At 45.4% G+C, this 26713-nt stretch overlaps 1 protein-coding gene across 3 annotated transcripts; it reads right to left on the reverse strand.

The window, feature by feature from the left end:
• Positions 1–223: 223 nt before the first annotated feature.
• Positions 224–18223, reverse strand: LOC134149157 (myosin heavy chain, skeletal muscle, adult). 3 transcript variants are annotated; one of them, XM_062592039.1, is made up of 38 exons: positions 18017–18223; positions 17785–17928; positions 17544–17700; positions 14135–14162; positions 13925–14036; positions 13739–13831; positions 13545–13608; positions 13354–13452; positions 13144–13247; positions 12925–13063; positions 12287–12405; positions 12042–12191; positions 11057–11227; positions 10371–10677; positions 10204–10271; positions 9933–10020; positions 9722–9839; positions 9270–9393; positions 8517–8653; positions 8161–8416; positions 7253–7495; positions 6871–7047; positions 6640–6785; positions 6463–6553; positions 5985–6374; positions 5719–5845; positions 5415–5533; positions 4798–4994; positions 4174–4357; positions 3922–4087; positions 3626–3750; positions 3126–3434; positions 2822–3025; positions 2456–2581; positions 2192–2362; positions 2001–2105; positions 1778–1873; positions 224–379 (listed from the first exon to the last, which is right to left on the reverse strand). In XM_062592039.1, the coding sequence occupies exons 1-38, from the start codon at positions 18221–18223 to the stop codon at positions 224–226; spliced, it is 5817 nt and encodes a 1938-aa protein (XP_062448023.1). The 3 variants fall into 3 exon arrangements, with proteins under 3 accessions (XP_062448023.1, XP_062448020.1, XP_062448022.1); XM_062592036.1 differs by having other exon boundaries at positions 10204–10274; XM_062592038.1 differs by having other exon boundaries at positions 10204–10254; positions 10351–10677.
• Positions 18224–26713: the final 8490 nt, after the last annotated feature.

Here is a 26713-nt window from a genome sequence, read left to right on the forward strand (position 1 = left end):
TCAGCACTATTCAATGCAAAATGAGATCTAAAAGCTAAGCAGGGTGGGAAGGAAAGAAAAAAGAGGAAAAACACAGTAGATACTCATGGCAGGCAAGCAAAGGAATCTATGACCTTTATTCTCTAGACACTGGGGTGGTTACAAAGACTAATTACAAAAGAAGGTGACAGAGGGTTTCACATTTTGTGCACCCTCCCCGTCACTTTGCTGCCCCCTGACATCCTCATTCTTCCTCTTCTATCTTCTTGCTGTGAAACTCCCGGCTCTTGACTCGGAGCTTGTTGACCTGCGACTCTGCAATGTCAGCCCGCTCCTCAGCTTCCTCCAGCTCGTGCTGGATCTTGCGGAATTTGGAGAGGTTGACATTGGACAGCTCCTCCTGTAGGGGAAGAGGGAGGTGGTGGTGAAGAGCCCAGGGCAGAAGGGCTCTTCTGCCACTGGGACTTGAGGGGCTGCAGCTGTTCCCTGGTGGGGGAAGGCTCCAGGGTCCCAACAGCCTGTTGCTCCCAGAGGAGAAGGGGAAGGCCCCGACCCTCTGCCCCCCACCTACCACTGCTTACCCATGAGCCTCACACAGACTTCCCAATCCTCCCTTACTCAGAAGCCCACTGTGACAAACCACACTGGCAGTGTGTCACAGCCAAGGACGTAGTTCCTCACTTGGCCCTGGCACTTCTGTGTTCAGTCTCCCATTACTTGGTACCCAAGAAATCAGGTTGATAAAGGCCCTGAAGACCCGTGCTTCTGACCAGTGGCAGAGATTCATCAACCCCTCAGTCAGTGGAGGTGACCATTGGCATTCTTCAGTCTGAACTCGTGTGCAAGATGGGCTGCAGAACGTGCCTCAGTTCACCCCTGAGTGCAGCACGCCCAGAAGGCAGCAAGGCCTCACCACACCAGGCTAAACCCTGTGGCCAGTACTGTATGTCCTGCGAGTCCCCTTCAGCCCCTCCTGTCTTTGCTGTGACGAAATTTCCCTAACAGTCTCCCGAAGGAGGAGTTCCTTGTGGTGGGAGAGCACAAGGTCAATCAGGAGGATTTCTCATGCTTCTGCACCTCAGTTCCCAGGCCAAGATTTCAAGAGAGCTGACAGGAATTATTCCCTCTTTGCCCTCAGAGAGACGCTTTTTCCCCTCTGAAGTGCAAGCGCTCACAGAAGCATTGCCAAAGGATGCTGTGCAGAAGCTGCACATTTCACAAAGCCCTTTATAAATGTTGCCTGTACGGCACTCTGTTCATTCACTTTCTCCAGCTAAATGTGAAAAGAAAGGAATATCTAGGCTGTTGGTAGGTCTTCCCTTGCTGTTTCCTTTCCCTTTGCTTCTTTTCCATCAGCTAACTTTCAAAAACTTTCAAAAAACTTCTCCTTTCAAAAGCACAGAGTTGAAAGAGAAAGCAAGGACTTCAGAGTGGGCAAAAATTGGAGGCTGCTGTTTGAGAAAAGGTTGGCTTGTAGAAGGCTATTGGAATGCTATGCTTTCCAGATGCCTTCTAGTTGAGACAACACTCTACATGTTGTGTCCCCTGTGTTGTTGATTTGATTGTGACAACTGACATGGATGTCGTATCCCTCATGTATCGGCACCCTGCACTTGCCCTTACCATTTGCCTGCTGACTTTCTTCCAGGTCAGGTGACCATGTGCCAGGGCGATTTCTCAGCACCACAAAGACCCTAAAGCCTGAGCTGCTGACCAGTGGTGCTGGTCTTCATACTGATCTCAGTGACACTGCTGCACCACAGAAGGTGACTCTCGCCCCGACCTGTGCAGTACTTACAGCCTCCTCAGCTTGTCTCTTGTACGATTTCACCTTCATTTGCAGCTTGTCCACCAGGTCCTGGAGCCTGAGAATATTCTTCCGGTCTTCCTCAGACTAGAGCAGTTGGAAAGCAGGAAAGAGAGGGCATTGCTTTCCCCACACCACAATTAACATTTCCGCATGGGAATCACATTAAAATGTTTTGGCTTCCAAGGGAAGAGGGGGCCTCCTGAGGCCTTACCTGGTAGGTCAGCTCCTTCACTCTCCTCTCGTATTTGCGCACACCCTTCACGGCTTCAGCGCTGCGCTTCTGCTCAGCATCAACCTCCCCTTCCAGCTCTCTCACCTGCAATGAGAAGCCCAGCCTTGGAGCTCCCCTGGTGGTGCCTCATGGGACGTGCTCCCTGATGCACAAACAGCAGCTCTACACACCCTGGCCTCCAGCTTCTGGATTTGCTTCTTGCCTCCTTTCAGTGCCAGCTGCTCAGCCTCATCCAGACGGTGCTGCAGGTCCTTCACTGTCTGGTCCAAGTTCTTCTTCATCCTCTCCAGGTGGGCACTGGTGTCCTGCTCCTTCTTCAGCTCTTCTGCCATCATGGCCGCCTGGAGAGCAAAGGAACAGCCCCAGTTTGGGATGCGAGACATACTGGGGCAGAATCCACCCACCACCAGCAAGGGAAGGAGTCCCCGGCTCACATCTGTGATGGCCTTCTTGGCCTTCTCTTCAGCATTGCGGGCTTCCTGAATCGTCTCCTCCATTTCTCCCTGAATTTGCATGATGTCTGTTTCCAGCTTCTTCTTGCTGTTGATCAAGCTGGTGTTCTGTGCAACAGAAGAAGCATCATTTCTACCATTAGGCCTAACTCTGCTGCCTCAAGAACTGAAAGGTAAAGCATACTATTTATCTGCTTTAGAGCCATGTTTACAAACTGGACATAATGCCTGGCTGAGCTTGTCTTGTGACAACATTGCTCTTCAAGTCTTTACAGAGTAATCCCTTACTTGTGATGTTCTGGGCTATCTTTTGTCAATGTGAGTCATTTCCAGTAGGGGGTTCCTGACCTGGGTATGAAGGAGCTGCACACGTTCCGTTGCATCCAGCAGCTCCTGCTCGGCCACTTTCCTCGACCGCTCCGTCTGCTCCAGGGCTGCCCGTAGCTCCTCAACTTCAGCCTGCAACAGGTTTGCTCTGCGCTCCACCATGGCCACCTGCTCCTTCAGGTCCTCCTGCGTCCTGAGAGCATCGTCCAAGTGTATCTGGGTATCCTGTAAAAGAGGCAAGAGAAATTATAACGTGGCACAGCCCTCTTGAGAACTGAAAACATCAGAGAAGCCCTTCCTCTAGCTCTGTCTTTGCTTAACAGACCTTCAGCACCGCCTGTGTGTTTCTCAGGTTCTTTTGCGCCTCTGCTGCCACACGGTTGGCATGGCTCAGTTGGATCTCCATTTCATTCAGGTCTCCCTCCATCTTCTTCTTCAGCCTCAGGGCTTCATTTCTGCTCCTGATCTCTGCATCCAGCGTGCTCTGCATGGACTCCACAACTCGGAGATGGTTTCTCTTCAGCTGGTCAATTTCCTCATCTTTTTCTGCTATCTTCCTGTCAATCTCAGACTTGACCTGGTTGAGCTCCAGCTGGAGGCGCAGGATCTTTCCCTCCTCATGTTCTAGGGAGGCCTGAAAAAGTACAAATACATTAGTAGAAAAGAGAAACAGAGCACTTCTTTTCAAAATATCATCTTACACAATACTTTACGAAATCTAGGATTGTTTTTCAAACAGCCATGTCAGAGGAACACTACATGTCCTTTAGCCTCCTTTCCCTTTTACTTGTGTCTGTGTAGAGACTAATTATTAATGCTTTGTACCTCAGCTTCCTCCAGAGCAGCCTGGATTTCAGATTTCTCCTGCTCAATCTGCTTCTTCACTTTCTCCAGCTCATGAATGGCCTTTCCTCCCTCTGCAATCTGCTCCGTGAGGTCACCAATCTCCTCTGCAGGGACAGAGACAAATAGCAGGGTCAGGCACGGGGCAGGAGGGGAAAGGCCCTGCCACAGGAAGGTGACAGGCACCCTCGCAATCCTGCAGGCATGGAGCCATTTGATGTGGTGGACAGAGAAGCTTGCAAGAAAGCCCTGGCAGGAGCAGAGCACCCGGGACTTACGCTGCAAGTTCTTGTTCTCGCGCTTCAGGGTTTCCAGCTGGTCCAAGGACTCCTCGTAGGCATTCTTCATCTTAAACAGCTCCGTGCTGAGAGAGCGAGACTCCTTCTGGGAGGCTTCCAGCTCAGCCTGCGTTTCCTCATACTTCTGCTTCCACTCTGCCAGGATCTGAAGAGCAACAGGGCCGCAGTATGAGTGTGGCAGTCATGAGGAGATGCTCTGTCCCCAGACCACGAGGCTGGAGCCTGGGTTACCTTGTCAAAATTCTTCTGCTTCTTGTCCAGAGCTGCGCAAGCAGCATTTGACCTCTCCACATCTATCATCAGGTCCTCCACTTCATTCTGCAGCCGCTGCTTTGTCTTTTCCAGGGAGGCACATTTCGCATTCACAGCTTCAACGTGCTCCTCTGCTTCCTGCAGGCGCTGTGCCAGCTTCTTCCTGTGAAGGAGTAAGCAAAGTACCCACTTAGAGATCACTGAGGAGCCAGTGTTGTGTTATTCACTAGTGAGCACTCTCCCATTGTTATGGTCGATGATCCCAGTATTTTCCACAGAAGACGCTTTTTTTTTTTTTTTTTTCCATAAGATTGGGTGCGACGTACAGAGTCCAGCACTTCTGTGCCCTGACTCTATACTGAGTATTAGGCCTGTCTTACCCTTTCTAATCTTGATGGGTATATTTGTCTTTCCAACCTGCTTTCTCCAGAGCACACTTTGCCTCTCTCATCCACCCTATAGCAGGTAGTTGAGCATTTTTATCTTTTGGCTATCCCTCTCAATTATACCTTCAACCTCTCCTTATACTTTTAGGCACTCCGTCAAATTTTCTTTGACCGCCCCAGTCTCCTCCTGCTGTACCACATCCCAGTTCCCACATACTTGGCTTCCTCGAGTTCCTCCGTGCGCTGAATGGCGTCTGTCTCATATTTGGTTCTCCACTGGGCAACTTCACTGTTGGCCTTGGACAAGGTGCGCTGCAGCTCACCCTTGGCTTCCTGCTCCTCTTCATATTGCTCTCGGAGCAGGTCACAGTCATGGCGAGCAGATTGCAAGGCGTGGGCCAGGGCGTTCTTGGCCTGTGGAGACATTAGGATTGGTAAATTCAGAATGTATTTTGAGATGCTTCTTGACAGTGCAATTCTCACTGGGATATTTGCCCTAGGGAAAAAAGTGGGTAAATTCTCACACACTATTTTAAAGCTAGGAGCGGATGAATCGCTCATACATGTGTTCTAAGGAATCAGGATGTGTTACCAAAAGGATAAACTAATCTGTTGTTTATATAAATGCATCTAATGTTGTGTCTACATCCTGCATTAGAGTACATCACATCAAAGCCTTGTGGACAATTTCTTGTAGGATAGAAACTAGGTTAAAACTCAGTTGGTTATGATTACCCAACACTCCTTCCAGCACTACATGGCTTTACGACAGACTCTCTAAAACAGAACTCTGCCTCTAAGGGGAAAGAAGCCATTTGCAGGAAACATGGTCACCTTTATTTCTTCCTCTAGATGTCTCTTCAGTTCCTCAATCTGTTGGGTAAATCCCTGCTTGCCCCTGGACAGCTGAGAAATCAATGCATCCTTTTCCTCTATCTGGCGTGAATATTCACCTGGGAAGTGTGAAAGAAACAAGCAAAATTCTTATTATACTAGCAATGGGATGACAATTGGTGCCTGTAAACCTGTCGGTGCTGGACTGGTTTAGACAAGACAAACCACTGATCACTTTGAACCCTGTGGTGTCTTTCTGACTTGCAGGTTATCCGACTGCGCATCAGGGATGGGAATGTCTCACCTGTTTCTGTTTGTAGACGAGCTCTTTGTGTATTGAGGTCATTGATCATGCGTTGATTCTGCTCCTCCTTTGACTTAATCTCACTCAGCTGGTCTTCCAGAGTCCGACACATCTTCTCCAGATTTGCCTAGGCATCCAACACATGGAAGGAAAGAAAGTTGACTCTTGTTATAGTAGGGCTCTTGTATGAGCATGTGGTTAGTAGATGCAGCCTTTATGTCATACTACGTGCCTGCGAGCGTAAAAATGTATGAGCAATTCTATACCTTGGCTTTGGAGACAGACTCCATGTTACTGGCCAAGTCGTCAATCTCCAGCTTCAGCTCACTCTTTTCCTTCTCCAGCTTCTGCTTGACGCGCTGAAGGTTGTCTATTTGCTCCCCAAGCTCAGCTGTGCTGTCCGCATGCTTCTTCCGCAGGGCAGCAGCTGTGGCTTCATGCTGCAGAGTGGCCTCCTCCAGGTCCCGACGCATCTTCTGAAATTCTGCCTCACGCTTCTTGTTCACCTCAATCTGAGCTGCTGTAGCTCCCCCTGCTTCTTCCAGGCGCTCACTGATCTCCTCCAGCTCCCTGGAGAGGTCAGCCCGATGCTTCTCTGCTTTGGCCCGAGAGGTCCGCTCGGCCTCAATTTCCTCCTCCAGTTCCTCAATTCGGGCCTGCGGAACATCAGGCACCATTCACACCCATGCCCTGCCCCTGCCTGACCCCTGACGGTGTGAGAGGAGGCAAGGAACAAAGACTTGCCTGCAACTCCTTGATCTTCTTCTGTAATTGCATGCCAAGAACTTGCTCATCCTCAATTTTGCTCTGGATCTGGCTGATTTCAAAGTCTTTCCTTTGCACAAAGCAAACCATGTTAGTGCCCAGCAAAAAACACAGGCACATTTGCACAACACAAAGGTGCCCCACAGCCACACTTACTTCTTCAGTTTCTCATCCAGCTGCTGCTTATCATTTTCCAAATCCATTATGCTGTCGTGAGCCAGCTTCAGGTCACCCTCGAGTTTCCTCTTGGCTCTCTCAAGGTCCATGCGCAGTTTCTTCTCTTGCTCCAGGGACCCTTCGAGCTAAACAGAACAAGGCCGTGAATGCTCTGCCGGCCAGCTCTAACTCTACAACTGCCCTATTCTTCTTCTGTGTGCATGTGCTTACATCATCCACTTGCTGCTCCAGCTTGGTTTTGGCTTTGGTCAGCGTATTCACTTTGTCCTCTTCTGCCTGCAGGTCATCCAGAGTCTGCTGGTGGGCCTCTTGGAGGGCTTTCTTCTCTTTTGTCAGCTTGGCAATGTTCTCGTCCAGGGCTGCCATCTCCTCAGTGAGGTTTTTCACCTGCACATTATGAGCAAGTGTCCAAAAACCAGGCAGAAAACACTACTGCTGATGCAGTCACCTTTTCACTGTGGAATGCTCAGTCAGGAGCTGGGTTTCCCTTTGGGCTGCCCACCCATTGCAGAACCAGCAGTGTGCTAGAAATATCAGGCTGTGGGAGACACATCTGTCCTTCGACCCTTAATTTTAATCCCCATGTCTGTACCTTGTTTTCGGTGGCATGTTTTTCCTTCTCAACTTTGGCCAGCGTTAACTCCAGGTCGTCTATATCTTTCTTCAGCTCTGAACATTCGTCCTCTAGTTTCCTCTTCTTGGCTGTCAGCTCAGCATTGATTTCCTCCTCGTCCTCGGCCCTTTCAGTCACCTCCTTAATTTTGGCTTCCAGCTGGATTTTGGTTTTGATGAGTTGGTCACATCTTTCCTCAGCATCAGCCAAACTATCTGCTTCCTGGAGGCAAAAAGAGACTTTCTGGGGTTATAAGGTTCGGACATTTCTCAGCTCTGTCACTAAGTACGCATGCGTGAGAATGAGCCTGAAATGGACCTTCCGTCCAAGCAACTGAAAAGCGTGGCTTATTCTTTTTCTGTGACGCTTTATATCACCTCTCAACTGAAAAGAACATTCCACAGTATTTTTCTCTGATCTGTTTTGTCTATGTTACTGTCAAAAATAAGAATAAGATCAGGCTACCCTTTCTTTTTTTTAATTTTTAAAACCTGCTCAAGAAGTCTTTAATTTTCTTTGAGATACTTAGATATTCACGTGGATATTCATAAGGATGGTCACTGAAATTGATTATTTATCCTTAAAGAAGCATTAGCGTCTTTTCTCTTTGTAGACAGTGTAGTTTAGCTTAAATTTCTTAAGTCATGCTGTAGTTGGTGGTATTTAATAATTTATTGGAGAAAAAAGAAATTATTTCTCTCAAAAAATCACAGCAGATTTCTCTCTGTAGAGAGAACCACACTGTAGAGTCCTCCCCTTTTCCAAGAGTTAGGTAACTGTGCGGTCCTCAGACAAAATGGTGTTTTGTTTTTCAGTCTGTGCTTGCCAGAGAATAAGGTGACCATGCAATCTCCTGATCCCCTGGACCAATAAATGGCAATGCTCACAGCCTGCACTTGGAGCTGTAGGTCATTTTTCTCCTGTAGCAAGGTCACCATTTTCTCCTCCAGCTCCTTCCTCTTTGACTCAGACTTTGCAAGCTCTTCCTTAGTTTTCTCAAATTCCTGTTTCATATTAGCCATCTCCTTCTCTGACTCTGCACTCTTCAGCAAGGGCTTGATTTTGAAGAACAGCTTCATCCAGGGCCAGTGCTTGACATTCATGAATGCACGAACGTTGTATTGGATACAGAAGATGGATTCCCTGAAATACAATTGATATGCCTATTGTATACCTTGGGGAAATGACTAACTGAGACACAGACAAGTACCATGAGAACAAATTAAAGGTGAGGAATGTGTACCTCCTCTCCACCATTCTCCGATACTCCACTCGCATGAGGAAGCCCCTGCACCTTGCTTGTGTCATGGTCATAATCTCCGCTAGCTTCTCATCTCTCATCTCCTCCAGAAGACCTATTAGCCCAGCTTTGAAGAACACCTTGAGAAAGGGAACATTGAAGCACATCAACCTCAGGGAGTGGACAGAGTCTGTTGAGCCCTATGAGTGCAGTAATAGGCCTTAATGGCCTTGAGCAGCCTCACCTGTGTCCTTTACCCACATCCTCTGCTCATGAGGATCTCTGCCAGGAGACCATTTAATTACAGCCCTGACTCTCCAGTCTTTGCCTGAGCTATGTTGTACAAATACAGGTCTCCAGTTCAGCTACAGCAGTGGCTGTACCCTGCCATGGACCCCATTGAACTGGACTCTGACCTGCAGATTAACTTCTTGGCTTGACCTCATCACTGCAGACCTACCTGGTGATCACTGAACTATGCCTGACCCTGATTATCCTCACCTCACCTATAGACTGATTTTCTGGCTTCACTTAAGACATTCTTCACCAACACAGATTTGCCTGACAGCATGGGTTTCTGGTGGAACCCGACTACGATCCCTGGGTCTGCCTTGCTTGAGTACTATGGGACTGAGCCCTGCCTAGTGAGATCCATGCTCTGACATCTGTGACATCAGATGTCAGATCCCTGTTGCAGAAGGAGAAGTCAGCTCTCACTTCTTTCTGACAGTCTTTGAACCCAGGAATTGTTTGTACCTTGGTGTGACCAAATTTGTACTGAGTGTGGTCCACATCAATGGACCCAAGAAGCTTCTCCGAAGCCTTCTTGCTATCCATGAATTGTCCTTCTGGGATAGCACTTGCATTTAGCACCCTATATCTGTAGGAGAAAACAGAACATGAATAAATCCCCATCATCCCAACTACCACCTTGTCCAAAGCCCACCACCTTCTCAGACTCTCTGACAGAAACCGTCTCATGCCTGGGAACAGTCCATCCTTTCAGGGTAGGGTGTAGAAAGTTTTCATATTGTTAAATCAGAATCCATGGCAATCTTCACCTCAGCAATATTGTATCACCATAAACCGATAGTGAAACACTCTTGTATTACTGCTCATTTCCAGTTTGGAGTATAATGTTTCCAGTAGGTTTGGATGCTCAGGCTGCTCACCTTGGGCAGAATGGGCAAAAGGTGGAGCACTTTTACCTCTGTTTGAAGTCTGCGTAGAGGACTCTGCTAGGGAATCCTTTCCTGCAAATTCTGATCCCTTCCAGCACGCCATTGCACCGCAGCTGGTGCAGCACCAGCTCATGTTCCATGGCACCTAACAAGCAACACCATTAATGACTACCGCATTGCTGGGCACTCTGCAGAAGAGCTCCTGTAGCTCAATTTTCTGCCTGCTTTATCCCCTTACCAGGTGTTTTTGTTTCATTTGGGATGATGCAGCGCACAAAATGGGGGTGAGTGCTTCGCAGATTTGTCATCAGCTTGTTTAGATTCTCCTGTAAGGTCATGAGGTAAAGTTAAATTACAAGTTGTATGCACTTCCATTCTCAATATTGCATATATAAGATTGAGTCTTTCAGTCTGTTGACATAGTAGAATTATAGCGCTTCCATTTCATAGGTATTATTCTACTTCTTTCACTGGGTATTCTCATTTATGATAGAGAACTCTGTACTTACCCGGAAAAGAGCTGAGACAGTCTGGAAAGAAGAACCCTTCTTCTTGCCACCCTTTTTGCCACCACCACCTTCTGCAAAAGTGAAGGAACAGAACAGATATTTTTAATGTTGCCTTAGAGATCCCCCTTTGAATATTATGAATATTACGTGGATTTTAAAGAGCTTACCTGCTTCTCCACCGTAAGTGGCAAAGAGTAAGGCCAGTGTCTTCAGAGATGATTTCTGGTACAGCCCAATGACAGTTTCATTCAGAGGGTCCTTGTTCTTCTCAAGCCAGCCAGTGATGTTGTAGTCCACTGTGCCAGCATAGTGCACTAGGGAGAAGTGGGCCTCAGCCTTGCCTTTAGCAGGCTTGGGCTTCTGGAAGTTGCTGGACTTGCCCAGATGCTGGTCATAGAGCTTGTTTTTGAAAGACATGTCAGATGCCTTGGGGAACATGCACTCCTCTTCCAGGATGGAGAAGATGCCCATGGGCTGGAAGATATCACAAGAAGTGACAGAGAAAGATTGCAATGGTGAGACCTATGCCATGAGCAACAGAGGTACCTGTGCACTGTTGGTAGCATCTCAGAATGGTTAAGTGCCTAAGTTTGTCAGGACTTGTTCTGATTTAGCAAACTTATTTGTGTTCAGGATTCCTTTTCCATGGTTGAAGACAGGGTAACAGAGGATTGACAACACAGGATTTTGTTTGGCTTTCCTAATTTCCCTACCTCATCTTTAAGACAAGATATTTTGTTTAGCTGATACTGAATGTCTGGGTGTAAGCATGAAGGACTTCTTTGTCAGCTGAATTTGGCTGAGAAACATCACAAAATTCTGAGTGTATCATACACTTGGGCGGAATAGGTACCTTCTCAATGAGTTCAATGCAAGCAGCCAGGTCCATCCCAAAGTCAATGAACTCCCATTCAATTCCTTCCTTCTTGTACTCCTCCTGCTCCAGCACGAACATGTGGTGGTTGAAGAACTGTTGCAGTTTCTCATTGGTGAAGTTGATGCACAGCTGCTCAAAGCTGTTGAACTGTCCAATGCAAAGAGAGGTGCACAGGTTCTCAAGGTGCAGCAAGGATGACAGTTTTGTCAGTAATGTCCTAATTCTGTTTGAAGTTCCCCAACTGAAAATCCACACCTTACTGTATTTTATTGTGTGCTTCCTTAGCAGGATTTCTGTTGTAAAATTTAGCATTTTAAAGGGATTTTTGTTATTGTTACTTTTTTTGAAATCAACCTAAAAGTAGAATTTCTTTTTTGCTGTGCTACTCCTAAGCTAAACAGTTCAGTAACCTTAGCTGCAATGACATTGAGGTGTTGCAGCTCTCTTACCACTTGGACAATAGAAACTTCCTCACCGTCTTGCCCAAGAATTTCTTAGCCCTCTTATGAACAATCTGGGGCTTTCTTTGCTCTGACATAAAAGTCCTAGCATCACTGCATTCACAACATGGGAAATACACTGTGCTTTTTCCCATATCATAACTCTTTTCTTGGCTTTTCCAAGAATGTCCATACCTTTGGTTCACTCTATGTGAGCCTTAGTGTTAGCTCTGTCTCTTTTTTTGCAAAGCCCAAGACCTTTGCATGCTCAAAGGTCTCTGAAATCTTTTGTCAGAAGACAGTGCTTTCTTCTATCTATTGAAAACATTATGATCAATGTGTTTGTAAGCGAAGCCCTTTGAGGGTCATGCTGTGTCTGAGGAGAAGAGACAGGGAGTCCCAGAAAACTGTAAATGATGAGGATATGCTTTTGAATCCTCATTAACAGAAACACATTTCTGAATTCTCATGACCCCTCATTGCCCCTCCCACGAAAGTGATACCAAATCCTTGTTCCTTACATCAAAGATTTCAAAGCCAGCAATGTCCAGGACACCAATGAAGTACTGTCTGGGTTGTTTCGTATCCAGTTGTTGGTTGATGCGAAGGACCATCCATAAGAACATCTTCTCATAGACGGCTTTTGCCAGGGCACCTACAGCATTGTGCACCTAAAGCAAAGAAGAAAGGACTGGAGTTACCTTTTAGGACAAAAGAAGAATGACCAAGTCTTCAGTCAAGCCACGTATTTTATACTTATTTTTACCTGTTCCACAGTTTGACCTTTGGTCACAAATTCATTCCCGACCTTGACTCGAGGATAACACATGGCTTTGAGTAGGTCAGCTGAGTTCAGACCCATCAGGTAGGCAGCCTTGTCAGCCACTAAACAAAGAGAGAGAAAGAAAGAGAGAGAGAGAGAGAGAAGAACAGATCATTGCACAATGACTGGAATTTGGTCAATGTGGAGTTTCTCAGAATCAGCTCTACTGCCCATTTTCTTGAATAGCAAATGTGTTTGTCTGGTCTCACATAGGAGATCTGGGAGGGAATGAAAATTATGAAAGATAATGCTGAGCTTGTTGCAATGAATGCAGAGTTCATTTCACCAGAAATATGCGTATGCATGACTTTTATTTAATAGGTTAGGGTTTTACTGGAAAAGAGATATGCTATGTTGAGGATTCTCCCTTCAGGTTATGTGTTTTTGTGAGGTATAAAATGATTGGATAAAAGACTTTTATTTTCTGTGACAAGAAAAGTGCCTCCACAGTCAGACAATGCACAGAAGTGCTTTTCCTCAGTTTTACTTTGTGACTCAGACCTTTTAAGGTCTGCCTTTGGAGGCTAAGATAGCATCGTTGCAAACAACAGAATTCTTTGAACAAGTGAGTGCGCTAGTACCTTCTGTGCCATCTGGCTCTGCCTGCTCCTCTCGTTGTTTCTGCTTGAACTTCAAGTTCCCATAGTGCATGACAGCACCCGTCAGCTTGTAAATGGCAGTCTTTTCATCAGGAGTGAAGCCCAGGATGTCAATGGCACTCTGCAATAGAAATAGTAAAGTCCGTATAATAAAATCAGTAAAGATGGGTATAGTAGAAACCTTTTTGGTGTGTTACTTACATCTGTAGCCATCAGCTCCTCCTGGTCGTCAATGCTAGGTACACTGATCTCACCTTGACTCACATAATGATAGTCATATGGGTTGGTGGTAATGAGGAGCATGTCTGAACACAGGAACAGGTGGGAAAGAGACTTAGTTTTGTCAGCTAGGTAGTAGAGTGAGCTGTTGCTCAGTGATCTTCCTCCAAAAACCCTAGTGATTCTGCCTACCAATTAACTCTGGCTTCTTGTTGGAGGTGATCTGATAAAATATGTGGTAGCTCCTTTCTGCCTTGAGCTGGAAAGTGACTCTGGACTTCTCCAGCAGGTCTGGCAAAGGAAGAGAGAAAGAGTTACACACAGGAGCATGCACAGAGCAGGAAGGCAGGAGGGAACATGGTGATATGAGGGAGGTCTCTTACAGGTTTCAATGTCAGCAGAAGCCAGTTTCCCGGTGGCCCCAAAGTGGATTCTGATGAATTTGCCCTGTTGAGGGAAAAAAGCGGCATTCCAGCCTAGCTGCATTCCACTGCCGTCTGCTTTGGTGGGAACAGCACAAGGCCCATCGTTACTCTTGCAAAGAGAGGGAGAGATTTTGGCCAAAGCAACAACTCACAAAGCGTGAGGAGTTGTCATTCCTCACGGTCTTGGCATTTCCAAAGGCCTCCAGCAGGGGGTTGGCGCTGATGATTTGATCCTCAAGCGTTCCCTGCAACATGATCAGGATTCCTGGTTATCATTGTCAAAAATCATATCAAGAACATTAAACAGCATTCCTTCAAGGCAGTACCTATTGATTTACCTGCATTTTGCCCGCCTGCTCCTCCTTCTTCTTCTCCCCGCTAGCTGCAATTGTTGCAAAGTACTGGATGACACGCTTTGTGTTCACAGTCTTCCCGGCACCGGATTCTCCGCTGTGAAGCCAGACAGAGAAGCAGAGAGCGTATGGTCAGGCAGCAGCTTCCCTGGCATAGAGCAACCCAACGGGAACCCGAGTAGGCAATGTACGTACGTGATGAGGATTGACTGATTCTCACGATCTGTGAAAGAGACAGAAACAAAGAAGCACATGAACACCTTATATCCAAATATTAGTTGAGGGCTGTAAAAGCTGCACAAGTGCTAGGCAGCCTTTTCCTTTTAAAAACCCTTGGGTATTCACCTCTAAGCTCTCTGGAATCTTTTCCCCTGTTATTTCTCAGCAGTAATACATGGCATTTTATTTTTATCAATATTGACATATATGTCACGTGTAGTATATTATCTTCTTTTCTAGGATATTTTCTGTGCTTATTTGTATATATGAAAAGCAGTCCAAACTAAAGATTGTTTTAGTTGATTTACCAGTTATTATTGAACTATCTATATAGTAAATACTGTACTATCTGTAAACTAAAATGACCTAGAATAAGTGCTTCTCACAACCTGAGTAACCTAGTAAGAACCACATGTAAGACCAAAGGCCCCTACTAGGTGATTATTCTGTTTATGGCTAATTAACTGTTGTCTAGAAAAAATTATGAAACCATAAGCATGTAACAGCCCTTCCCTATAGTATACTTCCCTATGCTAAAATATTGAAATTTTGGCTCTTCTAGAGCTAGAGTTGATGTTTTTGTGTGCAATACTTCGGACTGAATTTGCTTTTCAGATTTTTTCTAGTCACTTCTATAACCCATACTCAGGTCTTTCAGTGTTGCCTCAGCTTTTAGAATCCAGTATTGGATATTCTGTTTTGGAACTACTTACTGTGTGAAGAAATAATTTTTGGTTTGTGCTGAGCTTGCTTTTTCCTGTACTCCTTATATTCAGCAATCATCAGTCTATATTTACCTCTGTGGATGTCATATCATTCCATGCTATGCCTTTGATAAACTTTTTCATCCCTTTTCTTGGTCTGCTCAATCTCTACTGTATTAATTGAAAAAGGAAGAGATGAAATACATATACTACTAAAGGTACAGACATTCCTTGGGTACCCACCATGACATAATGATATTTTCTATCCTGGTTTCTATTCCTTTCTCTATTCCTCTATCAGTAATGCTCAACGTTCTGCTTGTTATGTTGTGTATTATTGACTACTTAGCCAAAATTTTCAAAGCCGTATTATTGAAGGGTATCTATAATGGGAGTAGTAGTTTTTAGCAATGAATCCATCATTAGTATTGGGGCTTTTTTTCTTTGTCCATTGTTTACATTCTTCTAGACTGAACTTTGTCTATCACATCATTGAATAATAACCTAACCATTTAATCTCATAAAGTCCTCTTCACTGTTAGATTTCACCTGCACTGCCCTGAAATCCAACACCTTGGAAATTTACTCATTTTAAAAAAATCATTTAAATGAGTAAATCATTTAAATTAGATCATTTAAAAAAAATGTTGAGCAGCAGAAGTCCCAGACTAGATCCGAGTTGGACTCTGCTGATGAACACTTTGCACTATGAAAACTGAAAAATTATTTTTGCCATATGTTCCTTTCTCTTAACTAGTTCTTTTTGCACTTTCCCAAATCAAATCAAATTCTTTAGCTGCTTATGAGCATAAACATACTTTTTTTTTTTTTTTTTTTTTTTTTTTTTTTTTTTTTTTTTTTGCTAGGAATAGAAGGTTTATAGACTGTACAGAGAATCTTTGTTGAATTCAAATAGGTTACCTTGACTGGTCCTCCCTTGCTCAAAAAACTTTAGTAGATTTGTAAGGCATGACTTCCCTTTAAAAGAATGGCATCATTTTTTTTTTTCAGTAAGTAAAATATATTTACATGTCCAGTAATCACCTTGTTTAGAAGTTTCTACCAGTTTGGCTGTCACAAACATAAGCCTTATTGGTATGCTGTACCTTGGATCTCCACTCTCGACCCTTTTTAAAAATTTGTGTAGGATTAGCCATCTTCCAGGCAGTTTTCAATGGAAAGTTCAACGAGTTCATATTTAGTATTCCATTAGAATGCTTGAGTGAATTTTGTCCTGACAATTTGTTCTGTAATGTCTTTTAAGATCACTTCGATGAGAAGCAGTGCCTTTGATGAATCCTTCTATAAGGAAGAGTTCCAGAAGTGAATACTTTTCACATTCATTAATGATAAACAGGAGTAAAAGCTAATTTAGTTGTTCTGATATGGTGTTATATTTTCTAAGATGTGTTTTTAAGTCAGGACTGTGTACTGACTTCACAGACCTGCTTAAAGCTTTTCTGCTTTTTATTTATTTGAAAAATAGTTAAGTATTAATTTTTATGCCTTCTGCAATTTGGTTTGCAAACCTTTCATTTTGCCTGCCTTCCTGTGTTTTCACATTTACCTTGCCAGAGTTTATGATCTTTTCTATTTTACTCATTTGAATATAACACAGTGTTTGGGGATTTTTTTGAAGAAAGCCTACGTGTGTTTAACAACCTCCCTTAACAGGCTGTGTAGCTGGCCTGAATTTCTTTTGGAGGTCCTTTTTGACAGATGGCTTTCATTTGTTCTGTGCCTCTAGGATTGTGTGTTTCAGTAACTTGCAAGCTGTCTGAAAAAACTAAACCATTAGGTAACAAACTGGGAAACTCTGAGGTTGAGTTCCTAGTTCCTGCACATTTCTTGAATGTTCCAGCAAGAATACATGTAAGCTGACAAATACTTTCATTGTAAGACACACTAATAAAAGATCCATTTATTATTGTTTCATTTTCACAGTATTCTCTTCCAATTAACCTGCTTATTACTCTGAAGTTTAAAGGATAAACTGCAATCACTTGTCAAAAAAGAATTATATTAACAAATGAAAATATACTTCTATTTGATTAGTGTTTTTCTGAATAATCTGCCCTTTCTTGAAAGTTTGGATATTTAGACAACCCTATAAAAATTAAAGATAACCTCTTCATCATCCTTTCTTTGCTTCCTTTTGTATCACCAAATAGAGAAGAACAAATGGTCTCTGGGATGAGGAAAGTAAGTGCCAATTTTCTAAGGTTCAGGTTTGACACTAAAGTCTATCTGAGCATGTCCATGTGGTTTCATAGGACCACAGAAGAAGCATTGTCTTCCTTATTGGATCTCCGTTCTATTAATATCAAATCCTATTTACAGAACTCCACCCGAGTGACTTTCAGTCTTGCCAAGCAAATCAGTAGCAGTACAATCCTACCAGCTAAGAACAAACTAGAAGTCTAAAAGCAAATTCCAGTTTCTTTGAAAGAAAAACTGATAATGTTTTCAGCATTAAACTACAGCCTCCCAAATATCTTGGGCACTAAGTTATAGTCTTGGTTGTTATAAACATGGTATCGGTAAAGAAAATGTATGCACTAATGAGAGGACATCCACCCTCACAACATCTTCAAAAATTTGCACCATTTTCCAGAGAAAAGACTTTTGTTCTCTGAGAGTATTTGGGGCCAAATAAGTTTGAAGAAAACCAAGTAACTCACCAGTTAGCATGAACTGATAGGCATTGTCAGAGATGGAGAAGATGTGGGGAGGGGCCTCCTGGCGCTTTTTGCCTCGGTAGGCCAACACCACCTCCGGGTTGTACACTGGCAGCCACTTGTAGGGGTTGACAGTGACACAGAAGAGACCTGAGTACGTCTGGGAGGAAAAGAGACAGAACGTTGGCTTCCACTTGCAGCAGTTCCTCCTAGCTATTGCAGGAAGACTGCTGCTGGTACTTACGTAGATCATCCAGGCTGCATAACGCTCTTTGAGGTTATACAGCACAGCAGGTTCATGGAGGTGGGTCATCATGGCCATGTCCTCGACTTTGTCATACTTTGGAGGGTTCATGGAAAAGACTTGATCTTCCTTCACAGTCAGAGTCTGCCAAGGAAATGAGAGAGCCATGCGTGTCAGGTAAGCGCTCGGAGTGGGAATTAAATGCTGCTCTGAAGCCTTGTATTTTACTCACTTCTCCTGCTTCAGTCTTGACAGTGACCTTCCCTCCTTCCCTGCTCTGGATTGTCCCTTTCACAAAGGACTCCTTAGGATGTACCACAAAGACTGATGATTTGGCATCAAAAGGCTTGTTCTGGGCCTCGATTCTCTCTTTTTCTGACTTTCGGAGGTAGGGAGCCGCCTCCCCGAAGGCGGCCATTTCAGAGTCTGCAGAGGCCATGTCTGCGCTTTATTGAAAGCACGACAGCAGAGGGCCCTGTGGGAGAAAGAAATGTTGCATCAGTGGGTCAAAAATATTCTGTGCTAGCAAGAATACCTCATACAAAGTTCAAAGATGAAGCACATACTAAAATGCTTAATGTCCAGCAAAAATAAATTTCCTGCTACTTAATGACTGGAAGCCAAAAGAGAAAAATATTATTTTCAGCCCTGAACAGTAGGGAGGAATCTTTTTTAAAATTTGCTTTTACGTGTGTCTTGTGGCATTGGACAAATTGTACAGTGGCTGGGAGTTCAAAAAAAAAAACAAAAAAGCCATCTTATTGCAATGTAAAATTGAAAAGAAGTTGTACATTAAAAATATACAGGCACTTTTAAAGAAGTTAGAAAGATTGATTTAGAAATCAGTTTCTGTGGTAAGAATACACTGCATAATATGCAATAAAGGGGGATGCCTGAATTTAACAAATCTCCAGACACAACACACTTACCTTGAAACTTTTTCTGAGACAGGGTAGAGCGCTCCAAAGAGACTTTTATAGAGTCTGGCATGCAGATGCTCAAGATTCCTCCTCTTCCTTTGGTCAAAACATTTTTTGGCAAACCTTCTTTGGCAAAGTATTGTTTGGCAAACTGAACTAAGGGCATAATTGTCATTTGATTTGACCAGATATATTTAGAAATATTTTATATCTTACCAACGATGTGAAAATATCTACTATAAATAATTTGACAAGAGACTTAAGGAGAGAATCTCTGTTAGTCAAGGCACTTAGAGAACTTGGATGTAGGACTTATGGATTTTATTGCTGCCTTTTCCAGTGATTTGTTTTTTGATCCAGGTCAGATTTTTTTGGCATATCTCTGCTGCAACACTTCCCGCTGCGTAGCACAGAAAAAAACTTTTTTATATCTCCTTAGCTATCAAAAGAAATAAACCTGTGTGAGAGTATATCTACATTTAATGTTTTCCAAAAAATTATGAATTCAGCAGGTACATACTAGAAGAATGTTTGTTTCCAGTTGCTGCAACCTGTCATAACTGATATTCAATCCCACCTAGTTTCAAGCAAATTACTCATCGCGCCCATACCTGAAAAAAGGTAGTGACACTGCCTTATTTGGAAACATTTCTGTTTTTAAATGAGGCCAGACTGAAGCCAGGAAATAACTTCTACTCCAGATATGTGGTTCTTCCCAATACACAAAAATACACACTTCACAATAAACAGAGTCCACAATGAACAGCAATACTCTCCATTTGCTCAGAAATAAACAAGTAGTATTAACCTAGCTTAAACAGCTTAAGTCTGTGTCTTATGTATGCATTTGCCCACTGTCAACATCATACATCAATCAATGTCCTCAGTCAAGCCAGGGAACAGGAGAGGCTCCTGTAGCCCTTGCCTGCTTACAGCTCTCCACAACATTCCCTCCACCCAGCCATAACTGTACACACAATCGCACACAGAGCATACAGTCCCAGATACCTTGCCCTCCAATACAGACTGAGTCCAATAGCCCCATCCCATGCAAAATATCTTGTACACCTACACATTCTCACGGTCCCAGCAAAAAGTCCTAAAAACAGAGAGTTGCTTATATCAGAGCACTAAAGGTGATAGGCAGTACAGTGCTGGTACTCTGAGAAAGGGGGAATCTGCTGGTAGTCCTGGAGAGTAACTGATCTAGTTTCAGGAAAAGGTCACTGTCACTTGAGCTGCTTTAAATCCTGTCAGATTGAAACATGTTCTTCTCCTGGTCACTGTCACTTCGATTGTTAAAAGCTCAGTGAATATCACAGGGACAGGGTCAGAAAATGATGTGTGGGATCCAAAGTAATATCCAGCATTGGGTGATGCCCTGCACATGAATAGCCTGTTCCAACACGCATTCTGACACTGCAGCATCCACATTTGGGACGTGTGGGTCTCAGCCTGGAGTACAAACCCAGAGCTCCCTCCTGGGATACCTGCAGATAGCATATGGAAGTTCATGGAAACACCTGTGGTCTTGCCCAGGAAAGACCCCAGAGCCAGTCACTAGGAAATGGTAAGAACAGGGCTGCATCTGAAGTCCCAGCTCTTTGGGCAGTCTCTGACCCCCATGCACACACAAATGAAGGCAATTCGAAGAGAAGATCACCTGTCAGTGAGGAGAAAAATAGAAGGTCTTCAAAGGAGAACTCAGAAAACTGCAGATAGTGTTGTAGCCTAGTGGTTCCAGGTGCTGACCAAGAAGGGAAAGAGGACAGAAGAGCCTTTGCAGCTCAGAGTACTGGATGGAGAAGAATGTGCAAGAAGAATAAGTCTGAATGTGTACGTGGCTAAGGTACTTGGAAGGGTAGACCTATACTACAGTGTCAGCTTCCCAGAATTATTTCCTGTTCATCCAATTATTTTTTCAGTATAGAGTACATAACAATTCCTGGGAGGAGCAGAAGAGGGCAGGAGCTGTGGTTTCAACTCTCTCCTCCTGAAGAGAAACAAGATCCCAGGGCTTTATAGTCACATTCTAGAATCCGGGCCACGAGATGGTGAGTTTGGAGACTGAGGTGCCTCACTATCCCACAGGGCTGTGAATCAGGAGCCTTGTGAGTCTTTGATGCTTTCCCATAGATGTTCTGAGGAGACCTTAGAACAGCAAGCATCACAATTTGGACCAGTTTTCCTTGTAAGTTCAGCTAAAGCAGGGCTGCAGGAACAGTATTTATCTGAATGTTCAAAAACTTAATCAGGAAGCTTATTGAGAGCCTGGCTTTAGCTGGATTCTGGAAAAGGACAACTATGTCCAGTCCTTGAGGAAAGAAGTCAGGATTTCACTTTGCCCCTCACTTTCACCTAAATCCTTGGAGGACAGTGGAAAATCCAAATGGTAGAATCTGGTTCTAGCGATGGTCCTGGCCCTCTCAGACTGGAGCTGTTTTCACAGAATCACAGAATCGGTAAGGTTAGAAGGACTTCTGAGATCATCTAGTCCAACCTCCCTGCTCAAGCAGGGTCACCTAGAACATGTTAGACAGGGTTGCATCCAGGCAGGCCTTGAACATCTCCAGAGAAGGAGACTTCACAACCAACCTGGGCAACCTCTTCCAGTGCTCTGTCACTCTCACAGTGAAGAAGTTCCTCCTCACATTCAGGCAGAACTTCCTGTGGTTCAATTTCTGCCCATTGCCTCTTGTCCTGTCACGTGGGACAACTGAAAAGAGTTTGTCCCTGTCCCCTTGACACCCCCCCTTCAGGTACTTATACACATTGATAAGATCTCCCCCCTCAGTCTTCTCTTCTCCAGGCTGAAGAGGCCCAGCTCTCACAGCCGTTCCTCATAGGGCAGGTGCTCCAGCCCTCTGATCATCTTCATAGCCCTACGCTGGACTCTCTCCAGTAGCTCCATGTCTCTCTTGTCCTGGGGAGCCCAGAACTGGACGCAGTACTCGAGACCTCACCAGGGCTGAGTAGAGCTCAGTGTAAGGCTCGAGACTGCAGGCTCCAGTATCTGCCAGTACAGGGATACTCTATCTCTGGTCACCTCATTAGGAGGGAAAACAACCTTGCCTACAGAGGAATGATGCATGATTTACAAAAGAACTTGGAAAGTTTGAGTGTCTCTACCCACTGTACCTTGACAGAGAGGCCTACCCATCATGAGGAGGTCTGGAAAGTTGTTAACATCAAGCAGCAGGTGACACTATCCCTGACTGATGGGACATGGGAATCAGCCTTGGGGGTCCAGTGTAGATAATGTGAACCCCAGTGACCGTGGGCATGAAGTCAAGGCAGGTAGGGAAACCAACTCCTGTTCACATGCAGAATGAAAATAATTCCAAGGGAAGATCATCACCAGTAGGTGAGAAAAAAAGTAGGAGATTTTCAAAGGAGAATTCAGAAAGTTGCAGGCAGTAGCCTCTTAAAAGGAAGATTGGGAATGTTGCCTGATTGCTCAGGGTGTAGAGAGACTGCAGGACACAAAGTCCTGCCTAACCCTGTATGAAGCTTGAAGGTATTGGAAGTCCTTCCTCAGCAGAAGGTTTTCTTGAGTAAGTGCTAGTAACATAAACAAATCCACAGCATGAGCAGATATGCTGACTACTGGGTCTGACAGTGTTCACCTAAACTATTCCAGGCTTAGTGTTAAACATTTCAATGTAATACAAAATGAACAGAATCCACAATAAACACTGGGGAAACCCTATCCCCAGTCCTGCTAGTCATTCAGCACAATGACCATTCATAACTCTAAATGGTAACTTTTCTTTTTGGAAAATAATGATAACAGTATTGAAAGCCTGAAAAAAAGCCTAATCCTCAAGTGTCTGTCTTCCATAGGGCAGGAACTTCTTGCAAAAGAAAGTGAAGTGACTGGTCATCTGGTCACTCATACTGGCATTCTCAGTAGGCTTCTGGGTTTCCCAGCATGGGTTTGAATTCATCTTCTCTCACAGAAATGATTTTCCCTTCATTGAATGATTAATTTTTGCAGGCATGCAGAACCTAAAGACTTCCTAGAGACTAGCAGTCTATAGACTGAGCTAGTTGGTCCAGACTCCACACTGGTTCAGCTGCCTAGTTCTCAGTGAGCTACACCACAGGAAACTCTTTTCCCCATTTCCTCTGTCCACACATGGTGCTACCAAGAAGGGGCCTCTCCTTGGGAAGGGAGGGATCTGTTGAAAGAGGCAACAGGGCCCAGATGCAAAACAAAGAGTGAAATGGATCTCGCCAGCCATCAACCTTCTGCCAATTCTGTTTCCATATCTACAGGGCTGGACACCACTGGCACCAGGCTGGACTCCACTGGCACCAGAAGCAAACCACAGCACAGCCAACAGAGAAGAGGCAGAATGAGAGCAGCCCCTGGATACAGACTGTCTCACTCAGCAACGCAATGTGGGCAAAGCACAGGAGCACTGACATTCCCCCAGAGGACAGGGATTCAAGCATGCTAAAAATAGATCCTGCCCCACTTTCTGCCAGCCCGTACCATGGGACTCCCCTTCCCCTGTGTTCTGTAGCCATGAGACAGTTGAGGAGAGAAAGAGGCGCTCCTGGACACAGCTTAAATGTGAAAGTGGAGCACTGCCAAAGACTCTTGAGTTTGCGGCCCAGTGAGAACCTCACTCTCATCTCCGCTTCTTTGAGCTGGAACATCAGCTTTGTAGTCCGTCAAGTTGGAAGGAAATTTCACAGCCCGTAGCCTCCACGACATTCTCATGGAACTACTTACAGGCCTCCTGCTCAGGCCCTCCACTCCTCTGACCCCAGAACTCCTGGCCAACTGCAACACAAGAAAGGAGAAGTGACTGCAAACCACCTTCATGCAGCTCAAAGCCACTTGTCTGGTCTTCTGCCAGGCAGAAGCAACTAAGGTGAACAGAGCTGCACCATCGGGGAATCAACCAGGAATGCTCAGGAAGGCATCTTCTTGGGAGTCAGTGTACAGGGTATAAGATCTTATGCTTGGTAGCTAGTGGATTCTAGTACTGAAAAGTAGCTGTTAGAGAGCCCCATCTAAGCCTTTGAAAGAGCACAGCAGTGAAAGCATCAGGGTCACCATCGCTCAGTCTGCTCATTTCACAGCATCACTGGGTACCTTCGCTACTCCCATTACATTCCTTTAACCATGCAGCCTTTTTAGAGTAGCTGCACCATGGATCCAGAGATAGTTTGCAGAGGTGTATTCAGCTCAGCTAGACATCCACACATCGGACAGGAAAACAGAACATCTCTGGGTGTGCATTCTTCCCACCAAATGGAGGATGCCTTCCAAAAACTAAGTGGTTTCCTGCTTTGCACTGTAAGACACCGTGCTCTCCCAAACTCTTCCGTGCAGCTGTTCCTGAAGATTGGCCTGTATGGGCATTAAGCTTTTGCCTAACTGCAAAGCAGGAGAGAACTCATTCACCTCACCTACAAGTAGCAGATCTCAAGATGAGCCTGGTCTCACTCTGTCCCTTCAAGGGCACATCATCAGCAGTTCCCACGGGCAAGTTTTCCAAGTGGAGTGCAATGGAGGAGAAGCAGGGGAGCTGAAGAGTGCCTAGGGGCAGCCATCTGCATTCTGTGATCAGGTAAGCTCATCTCTGCTCTTTCTTGTGCACAGCATGAAACTCACGGCCTTCTCACCTCCGGGTGACCCAGGAGCCTCCTCTGTGAGGCCTGTGCTGCTCCTTTTAACAGAGATCCCTTTGCATCCCCCGCTAGTCAGTCCCATGGGAGGCTGCAGAGAGCTCAGAGCTGCTAGACTTCTGCTCAGGTTGGAAGCTTTTGGAAGCTCCCTCTTGTGGAGTTCCAGGTGGCCCTGGAACTGACGAGTGGCTCAGGTGCTCACTCACCTACCAGTGTCTCTTCTGACAGACCTATGGCCCCCTTTAACTAAACACAGGTGCACGTGGGGGAGCAGAGCACTGCAGTGTGTGCGTGCCCAGGCAGACCCAGGGGGTGTGCAAGAGAAAGGCTGGCCTGCAGCACTCTGAGTGCCATGACAGGGATATCCTAGCACAGAAGGGAAGAGATTAGTTGAGTGTGGAGGAGAGGAAGGAGAGAGACTGAGGGGCGGACAATGGCTTGAGGATGAGCGAAATACTAGGCAGGCGCGATCTGCAAGGGACCAAAACCGTGGGAGAAAACAGTGGGGTCAGCAAACTAGAGCTAGAAGTCCAAGGGGCAGGCACTGAGCTTTTATATCCAGTGTGGTGCAAGGAAGCAAAGTACTTACTACTTGGATTGTCTGTGGAGATTCTGAGTGTGCCAGGACCAGGCAAAGGGTGGGCTGCCTGCATCGCAGGAACGCGTGCCGTTCTGGAGGTCAGGCTCAGCTGCCCGCAGCACATTCGTGCTGGCCAAGTGTGAGACCCAGCACAGACAGCACTGAGTTCAGAGTAGAGCACAAACGCCCCAGCTACCTTCTCTCCAAAACAAAGCCTGTGCCACCATTGTCCACCTGCTGCCTAGCAGCCTCCAGGACAGAGCATTTGCCCAGGAAGTGAGACATCTGCGTCTGTCGCCCTCCTCAGCACGGGAGGGGTATGTACGCTCCGTGCCCTTTGCTTGCTCCTGGGGCCCTGCCTGCCCCTGAGCAGGTAACCATGCATTCTGGGTGGATGCCCCATCCGTGGCCCGCACCTTGAAGCTAGGCCACTGTGCAGCCGGGCACGCTGCACCCTTGGCCCTAACTCATGGGCCTAGGTGCCAAAGAGGAGAGTCCACACGGATGAGGAACCCAAACAAATCTGGTGTAGGAGAAGTGTCACCAGGCTCATGCTCAGTCTCTTTAGGCCTATCCAGGAGCAGGGGAGGACAGGGCTTGGGTGTGGGTGCAAAAATGCCATCAGGAGGAGAAAGATTCCAAGGGCAATGATGCCTATAATCTCAGTGAGAACAGTAGGGCAAGAGCCAAGGGGTAGGGAGCTGAAGCTAGATAAATTCAGACCAGAATGACATGCATGGTTTTAGCAAGTCAAGTTCTTATGTCTCGGAATGACCTAGAAAGTCTAATGGGAAACTTTTTGCAGGCTTTAAATCAGCTGTGATTTGAGGATGAGCTGTGCTGGAATGAATGCCAAAGTTGCAAAGTTATGCAAACTCCTCTTATGTTCTCAGCTAACATCAGTGGAAGAGCTCACTGCTAGGTAGGGTCTTACCTGAGAAGTGACCTTCCAAAACCCCTTCTCATCACCCATTAGTAGGGTAGTTTGAACTTCAGTGTCAGTGAAGTGTACTGTTGTGTGCCTGCTCCCCATCCTGGGAAGGTGCCTGGATCTCTGAAGAATGGAGGCAGGAGCGGGGCTGTGTTGGCAGCTTATGCAAGCATTTGGCATGGAAGAAACCTGAGTTGCTACTCCCTGCTGCCTCAATTTTCTCCTTGTTAACCTGTGACTTGGCAATAGGAAAATGTGCTCGTTGCTCTAAAAGGAGGCACCACAGAGCTAGGAGCTGTGGCAGATGATTATCTGCACTTCTTCATTTCATATTGGCTTGCCTGGGTCTTTCAAGATCTTGTTAGATCCTGGCTCATTTTTGCACAAGTACCTCTTGTCTCTGTGAAATGAGTCAAAGCATAGCATTGTGATATAGATAGATGTTGGATGGAAGCATACTTCTCTTCCTGATCAGCATGGGTGTGACTGGCCATGAGCACTTTCATCTCAGACAATAATGTAGCAGTGATTGCTACTGAGCAAGTTTGTATTTTTAAAGGATTCCCAAGCTAGAACAGAAGGGTTTGTGTATAAGGTGAGCTGGAATTTAAGGTAGCTCTCAGTTCAGCAGATCAGAGCCTATGGTGGGATGGCTCACATGACTGGAATGTTATCATGGATGGCTATGTGCTTTTTAGGAAAGACAAGCCAGTAAGGCGAGGTGGTGGAGTTGCTCTTTATGTGAGAGAGCAACTGGAATGCATCAAGCTCTGCCTAGGGGTGGAGGAGGAGGAGGCAATTGAGAGCTTATGGGTAAAGATCAAAGGGCAGGCTAGCATGGGGGACACTGTTGTG

This window comes from Rhea pennata, chromosome 19, assembly GCF_028389875.1.
Source record: "Rhea pennata isolate bPtePen1 chromosome 19, bPtePen1.pri, whole genome shotgun sequence".
Taxonomy (NCBI): Eukaryota; Metazoa; Chordata; class Aves; order Rheiformes; family Rheidae; genus Rhea; species Rhea pennata.

Excerpts from the sequence above, each read along its gene's own strand:
- LOC134149157 (XM_062592036.1), bottom strand. The coding sequence starts at position 18,223 with ATGGCCTCTGCAGACTCTGAAATGGCCGCCTTCGGGGAGGCGGCTCCC. Across the intron at positions 5,534-5,718 it reads TCGTCTACAAACAGAAACAG|GTGAATATTCACGCCAGATA; the intron begins GTGAGACATTCC and ends CACACTTCCCAG. Across the intron at positions 3,026-3,125 it reads ACACACAGGCGGTGCTGAAG|GATACCCAGATACACTTGGA; the intron begins GTCTGTTAAGCA and ends CCTCTTTTACAG.